Source organism: Bufo gargarizans, chromosome 2 (genome assembly GCF_014858855.1).
Source record: "Bufo gargarizans isolate SCDJY-AF-19 chromosome 2, ASM1485885v1, whole genome shotgun sequence".
NCBI classification, from domain to species: Eukaryota; Metazoa; Chordata; class Amphibia; order Anura; family Bufonidae; genus Bufo; species Bufo gargarizans.
This window is the reverse complement of record NC_058081.1, coordinates 528182184-528190566: the sequence shown is the minus strand read 5'-3', so window position 1 is coordinate 528190566 and position 8383 is coordinate 528182184. Positions and strand designations below refer to the sequence as shown.

At 41.9% G+C, this 8383-nt stretch overlaps 1 protein-coding gene across 1 annotated transcript in view; it reads left to right on the top strand.

The window, feature by feature from the left end:
- Window positions 1-208: 208 nt before the first annotated feature.
- Window positions 209-8383, top strand: part of LOC122926608 (estradiol 17 beta-dehydrogenase 5-like) — a 52072-nt gene continuing 43897 nt past the window's right edge. The window contains exons 1-3 of the mRNA XM_044278033.1: window positions 209-295; window positions 1056-1223; window positions 5918-6034. Of these exons, the coding sequence (XP_044133968.1) occupies window positions 209-295; window positions 1056-1223; window positions 5918-6034 (372 nt within the window). The remainder of the gene's footprint in view (window positions 296-1055; window positions 1224-5917; window positions 6035-8383) is intronic.

The window sequence follows — 8383 nt, the reverse complement described above, 5'->3', positions numbered from 1 at the left end:
GGTGAAAATTGGCTGTGCCCTGAAGGGGTTTTACAGAAACCTGTCATGCCACAGAAGGGGTAAAAATTGTCACACAGCTTTCCCAAAACTCTTTGTGTCAAATACAGACTTTCTTGTATTCATGAGAAAGCAGGTGGGAGGGACGTAACTGTATAAAAAACTGCTAATCTACCAAGGCTGCTCACATTTCTAAGAAGATACAACAAAAATGGATCTTTGTGCTCAGTCCTACATGATCATGAATGATGGACACAAAATTCCAGTGATCGGATTTGGCACCTATGCCCCAGAAAAAGTAAGTGCATAATTTAAGATTCTTAATTTCTGTGTATCTTGTTATTATTGCTAATATTATTGCAACAATTATTTTACTTGTTATATTGTAGCTATTACAATATAGCCATTATCTTTTCAATAGTAATTATTTTATTTCATTTTTATTAGTTTTATCATTCTATTATTATCATGCTTATCTTTGTATATTACAACATATTGAGTAGGAAAAACATTTTTCATGAAATGTATCTTCATTTTCCAAAAACATTTCAGAAACATTTAATTTCGGTAGAATTTAAATATTTTTTTAAGGCTGCATACATTTTTTAACATTAGTCTCATAAACTCTGAATGAAATGGCAGCACACATGCTCAGTCACCCCTCAATTCAAACAGGGGACACAGGACCCTATATCAGAGGGTTGCCAGAAGCTGGACCCCCTCTGATCTAGCAGTTGTCACCTATCAAGTGGATAAGTGAATCAATTACCGTAATACCAATTTTTCAGTAAACCAGGTAATTTAAATTACATAGAAAATGTAATTTTCATTATTTTTGCTATCTCACCAGCATAAAAATCATACATAGATGTTTTCTATGTGCTTTTAGGATATCATTTTATAACATAATATAATCTATTTTTCTATGATTACCTGATAATCTATAACTATTAATAATCTTGCTTTTTTTTGTATAACTTCATTTTATTTAACCTCATGATCAAAAAAAAAAAAAAAAAACTTTGTGAAAATGTAGGATTTCTTTTTATTTCTTTGAGTTTCCCAAGATTCTGGCAGAGGAGGCAACTAAGGTAGCTATTGAGGTTGGATATCGGCACATTGACTGTGCCTATGTTTATGGGAATGAGGCAGACGTTGGGCGAGCTATGCGAGAAGAAATTGCCAATGGGATGGTGAAAAGAGAAGATTTATTTTACACTGGGAAGGTAATGATGATGTGCTTGTTATTCACTTAACCAAGTGCATGTTCTTGACTACAGTGCCTTTGATTATCTCAACTGCTATTCTGAACCAATTAAAATTGAAATGCGCTAAATTTAAAATTATATATTCATAGGGGAAAGGGCTCTATTTCCTGATGTAGAGGCGCAACCCCTTATATTATCATGTAACTATGCATAGTTAAACAACACAATAGAAAGCTTTAAATGTGTATAGGCTTAAACAGCACTCCAGTGTCAATCAGGAAATAAGCGCCCTAGAGGGGGAGTTACGTTATCTAAAATATAACTTTTAATTTAGTATGGAACTAAAACACACCACTATGATGCAATATCAAAAAAACATAAGGGGTCCAAGCCTGGTACCCCATTTCTGGTAGAGTAAATATAAACCTGCTCCACCTGGTGAAAGGTGCGATCAGTCTTACCAGACCAAACTCCCAGGAAGTTCACTAGGAATGTACTAACTGGCCATCTTTAGACTTAGGGATCAGGCTCGAAGTAGGGACAGGTATCCGGACAGGGTCGCCCCTATCGGGTCGGGTGCTCTGTATAGATAGGCAGAATGAAACAAGTCCCCTTCCCCTTTCATAGGGTCTTATAGGGCACAGCTCTGCATTGACTGTACAGACGCCACCCCACAGTGTGACCTCTTATCCGGCTTATACCTGATGTCCTTGGATAGATCTACCCGAACACCCTCGCTGATCCCAGTGTTTCCATTGGTCTGGTAAGACTGCTCGCACCTTTCACCAGGTGGAGCAGGTTTATATTTACTCTACCAGAAATGGGGTAACAGGCTTGGACCCCTTATGTGTTTTAGATATTGCATCATAGTGGTGTGTATACCTGTATAGGAAGGTTAAAGAATGTAGGTAGATATACACAGCTCAATTATAAACCGTTAAGCTCCTCCTGCATAATTGCCAACAGTACTGAATTTGCAAAGACAGTCTCAGCAAATTCGGACGGTCCTGGGCTGGAAATTGGAGAGGCTTATGTTGGCTGTGGCACGTCGGGACTTCATTAGGGTCTAAAGGGATACTGCACGGCTATAGGGTCAGATATCTAGACTGTGTCACCCCTTTCGGGGTTAGTGCTCTGTATAGATAGGTAGGGAATTCCTAGGCCCTTGCCTTTGCATCTAGGCACATATAGGGATAATAGTTCTGCTGATGCCTGTCTAATACAGCAGCTTACCTGATACCAGGACCTTCCATCCTTTGGGACCATTCTTTTTCATATTGGAACCATCTTGCAGATATACTACAGGACTGGTAAGAATGTTCCATATTTTTTCTTCACAAGAGAAGAAGTGGTGTCCCATAGTTGGGATATCTAATTGGTATCGTAGCCCATACAATAAATTATTTGTGTTTGTCATATTGGTGCAGCGTGCATTTTATTATTATTATTTAGTAAAAGTTACGATATGTTTTACCTCCCCACCTCTATTTTGGGGTTCCTTCTTTTGCTGCTTATGTAAGCTGTGCAATTAATTGGCCAGTCCTAGCGGGCTTAAAGGGGTTATCCCATGACTAATGTAAAACATGAAAATCAGAGATTATATAGGACATGACAATCTCTTTCTAAGAAAGCTAGAACCAACACTGTACCTCACATGGATCCAGAGATCTCCCCATTCATTGCTCTGCTAGATTTATATCAAGCTGGCAGCTCAAGGGGAGTGTCGTTTCTGCTGCAAATAAGGGGGCTAGTCCATGCTCTCCCTATCACAGCTCATGTGCGGCCTTCTCAGTGAGCAGGACAAAGAAATAAGAAAAAAATCAAAGAGCAGGTGGCTCTATACATTTAATTAAATAACTCAGAGGCTATGCAAAATTTTTCATTACATGCAATTACAAAAGTATTCAGATCTAGGTGCTGGTTTGAAAACTGTGGAATATTTTTCACGGGACAACCCCTTTAAGTACACCCCGCCCACAAGTGGCAGTTTCCAAGTGGGTTTGGTGTCATCCCCAATGCTGTTCCATTACCTTATTACAGTTCTTTTTTTTTACCATTGACAAACAGTGATAGCTAGGGGGAATATTTTAAGTTATATTAAAGCTATCCCAGGTTCATGAACAGGGGCTGTTCGTCAAGCTTAAGCCCCACGAGAAAAATAAAATATACTGTACAGTATATCCCTCCCTTCCAGCCATAATGCTAAAGACATATTTAGATGGTGATAACGTTCTGCACCATCATACATATGGGATAATACAGCACCACATACCTCTTACATCAAGTGATGTCTCCTCTGATCTACAGTACAGACCAAAAGTTTGGACACACCTTCTCATTCAAAGAGTTTTCTTTATTTTCATGACTATGAAAATTGTAGATTCACACTGAAGGCATCAAAACTATGAATTAACACGTGGAATTATATACATAACAAAAAAGTGTGAAACAACTGAAAATATGTCATATTCTAGGTTCTTCAAAGTAGCCACCTTTTGCTTTGATTAGTGCTTTGCACACTCTTGGCATTCTCTTGATGAGCTTCAAGAGGTAGTCACCTGAAATGGTCTTCCAACAGTCTTGAAGGAGTTCCCAGAGATGCTTAGCACTTGTTGGCCCTTTTTCCTTCACTCTGCGGTCCAGCTCACCCCAAACCATCTCGATTGGGTTCAGGTCCGGTGACTGTGGAGGCCAGGTCATCTGGCGCAGCACCCCATCACTCTCCTTCATGGTCAAAAAGCCCTTACACAGCCTGGAGGTGTGTTTGGGGTCATTGTCCTGTTGAAAAATAAATGATGGTCCAACTAAACGCAAACTGGATGGAATAGCATGCCGCTGCAAGATGCTGTGGTAGCCATGCTGGTTCAGTATGCCTTCAATTTTGAATAAATCCCCAACAGTGTCACCAGCAAAGCACCCCCACACCATCACACCTCCTCCTCCATGCTTCACAGTGGGAACCAGGCATGTAGAGTCCATTAGTTCACCTTTTCTGCGACACACAAAGACAAGGTGGTTGGAACCAAAGATGTCAAATTTGGACTCATCAGACCAAAGCACAGATTTCCACAGGTCTAATGTCCATTCCTTGTGTTCTTTAGCCCAAACAAGTCTCTTCTGCTTGTTGCCTGTCCTTAGCAGTGGTTTCCTAGCAGATATTCTACCATGAAGGCCTGATTCACACAGTCTCCTCTTAACAGCTGTTCTAGAGATGTGTCTGCTGCTAGAACTCTGTGTGGCATTGACCTGGTCTCTAATCTGAGCTGCTGTTAACCTGCAATTTCTGAGGCTGGTGACTCCAATGAACTTAGCCTTCGCAGCAGAGGTGACTCTTGGTCTTCCTTTCCTGGGGCGGTCCGCATGTGAGCCAGTTTCTTTGTAGCGCTTGATGGTTTTTGTGACTGCACTTGGGGACACTTTCAAAGTTTTCCCAATTTCGGACTGACTGACCTTCATTTCTTAAAGTAATGATGGCCACTCGTTTTTCTTTACTTAGCTGCTTTTTCTTGCCATAATACAAATTCTTACAGTCTATTCAGTAGGACTATCAGCTGTGTATCCACCTGACTTCTCCACAACGCAACTGATGGTCCCAACCCCATTTATAAGGCAAGAAATCCCACTTATTAAACCTGACAGGGCACACCTGTGAAGTGAAAACCATTTCAGGTGACTACCTCTTGAAGCTCATCAAGAGAATGCCAAGAGTGTGCAAAGCAGTAATCAAAGCAAAAGGTGGCTACTTTGAAGAACCTAGAATATGAAATATTTTCAGTTGTTTCACACTTTTTTTTTATGTATATAACTCCACATGTGTTAATTCATAGTTTTGATGCATTCAGTGTGAATCTACAATTTTCATAGTCATGAAAATAAAGAAAACTCTTTGAATGAGAAGGTGTGTCCAAACTTTTGGTCTGTACTGTAGATGTTTTCTATTCATACCTTTTCCACTGGAAGCAGGCCACCATATTTCAGCCACGTCTCATCTCTGCAAAGTTTACCACACAGACGTCTTATTTTCTTCAATTTTCCATCATCCACCCCCTAAAGTACTCTCAGCATTTATAATGCCCCCTATACAATACAGTAGTTACACTGCCCCCTGTAGCACCTTCAGTAGTTATGTTTTCCCAGTAGTTATGTGCTCACAGCAATGCTTATTGCTCCCAGTAGAGCCCATTGCCTCCAGTAGTGAAAAAAAAAAACAGTTTACTGACCTCACTCCTGCCGTCTGCAATGCAGGCCTGAGGCCTATGTTGCCAGTTCCCAGAGTGGGTGGTCAGTCCAGACGCAGGCAGTTGCAATGATGGCATTGCGCTCATCTACATTCCTAAGGGCTTCAGGCCTAAAGACTTGTAGCCTACTACCCTGCTGCAGTATTCAAACGTGGGGCACTGGTCAAAACATCAGGCCAGGATAGCCGACCCAAATTGTAAACTACCATGGACAAATGGCAGGCGGGCCATGCACTGATATTTTGCCTCTCTAGCTTCACTACGTACAGTAAAATGGCAGGTTTTTCCATAAACTAATCTGGGAAGGCTTGGTGACCAGCCCCTTGGGAGTATTAGTGTAATTGGTGACAAGCTGTCCCTTCAACAGGATTAAGTAAAAAGAAGTTCAATAACGATTTTAAGAGTTTTACAGGAAATTGAATTTTCGCAGGATGTACTTATACTAATGAAGCTAATTTTTCTTCTTTCCACCAGCTCTGGAGCACATTCCAAACCCCTGATCTTGTTCGACCAGCCTTGGAAAGGTCCCTGAGAAACCTACAGCTGGAATACATGGACCTGTTCATTATTCACAATCCTCTGGAAATGAAGGTGTTAATATAAAACTTGAAATACAAGCGTACAATAATTTATGACCCCTTTAGAGGGCTTGTGCAATTTCTCTCCGCAGGTCCCGGGTCTCTCAGAATCAACATCCTGTTAACGGAACTCACATGAATGTTGCAGCTCATCACTGGCTGCAGCAGTGACCTGTCACCCATGTGATATGTCACTGGGTCACGTGACCACTATGAATATAATGTTGTAGCAGTATACACTAACACACTTATAATAGAGTGCTGTTCAGCTACATTTTAGACAAATAATATTCGTAAGGTAAAGAGAAACTGTCTGCACTCCAAAGCACCACAATAAACTGCCTACAATGACTGTACTCACCCAGAATTGTCATGAAATTTAATTAATTTGCATTTAATTACAATACATACATAATATGGCCACATTGAGTGAAATATTTAGCATCACTTTATTACACACCTGTAATAAAGTGATGTTCAGATGAAACTTTTGTAACAGTGTATACTGACACCCCTATATTGAAGTGCTGTTCAGATAAATTTTATGAGAATAATGGAGCAGTATTTGCTGACGAACCTAAAATAAAGTGCTGTTCAGACTGCAGTGAATACAATGTTGCAGCAGTATATGCTGACACACCTATGATAAAATGCTTTCCAGCTAAATTTAGTAAAAATATTGTAAATAAATTGAGACTGTATGCACTTCAAATTAGGGCTGCAGTAAACGATTATTTAAGAAATCGAGTATTCTATCGATTATTTTTTACGATTAATCGAGTATTCTAATAAGAAAAAATGAATTAATAGACTGTTTTCCTTTATAAAAACTCACCAGACCCCCTGCCATCAGTCCCCAACGCCCTTCGTTCTCCCCCAGTGCCATCAGCTCAGCAGGGATAGTGCACACAGTGATGTCACAGTGCAGGGATAGTGCGCTCGGTGATGTCACAGTGCAGGGATAGTGCGCTCGGTGATGTCACAGTGCAGGGATAGTGCGCTCGGTGATGTCACAGTGCAGGGATAGTGCGCTCGGTGATGTCACAGTGCAGGGATAGTGCGCTCGGTGATGTCACAGTGCAGGGATAGTGCGCTCGGTGATGTCACAGTGCAGGGATAGTGCGCTCGGTGATGTCACAGTGCAGGGATAGTGCGCTCGGTGATGTCACAGTGCAGGGATAGTGCGCTCGGTGATGTCACAGTGCAGGGATAGTGCGCTCGGTGATGTCACAGTGCAGGGATAGTGCACACGGTGATGTCACAGTGCAGGGATAGTGCACACAGTGATGTCACAGTGCAGGGATAGTGCGCTCGGTGATGTCACAGTGCAGGGATAGTGCGCACGGTGATGTCACAGTGCAGGGATAGTGCGCACGGTGATGTCATGGTGAAGGGATATACCCACATCAGAAACTAAAAGGAAACAAAACCCAAACCACGCTGAACCAGCCACTAACGACAGGGGGTGCTCTAACACCCTATGCTGCCAATCATCAGCCCCTCTAAACAAGGCCAGTGAGCACTACTACCCCTATCATCCTCTGGCCATTCCGGCACAGGTGACACAGCTCTAACTAGAAGTCCATGCACCACACAGTGCCCCTCCACACATGCAGCCACTTACTAGCCTTCCGCCGATAACCAGCAGTTTTAATCTGTACCGCCACTCGCGCCCCGCCTCCTCCGCTGCCAGCCACTCAGCACACAGCGTCGGGTCATAGTGCGCGCTTACGTGCGCTATGACCTGACGATGTGTCAGGATCCAGTACAGCGCGGTGCGGGCCGGCGGGTGACCACGGAGCGGTGAGCAATAGCAAGCGCTTCACTCCCGCTCCATGGTCACATGACACAAACGAATCCTCGATGCAAAAAATTTGCATCAAGGATTATTTTGTGTCGAATTACTCGATTAAATCGAGTAATCGTTTCAGCCCTACTTCAAATCCCACCATAAATCACAAATAGTGACCATACTGACCCGGATTAGTCATGTTCGTAACTGTATTTTATTACAATATACAGGGTGGGCCATTTATATGGATACACCTTAATAAAATGGGAATGGTTGGTGATATTAACTTCCTGTTTGTGGCACATTAGAATATGTGAGGGGGGAAACTTTTCAAGATGGGTGGTGACTATGGCGGCCATTTTGAAGTCGGCCATTTTGAATCCAACTTTTGTTTTTTCAATAGGAAGAGGGTCTTGTGACACATCAAACTTATCGGGAATTTCACAAGAAAAACAATGGTGTGCTTGGTTTTAACGTAACTTTATTCTTTCATGAGTTATTTACAAGTTTCTGACCACTTATAAAATGTGTTCAATGTGCTGCCCATAGTGTTGGATTGTCAATGCAACC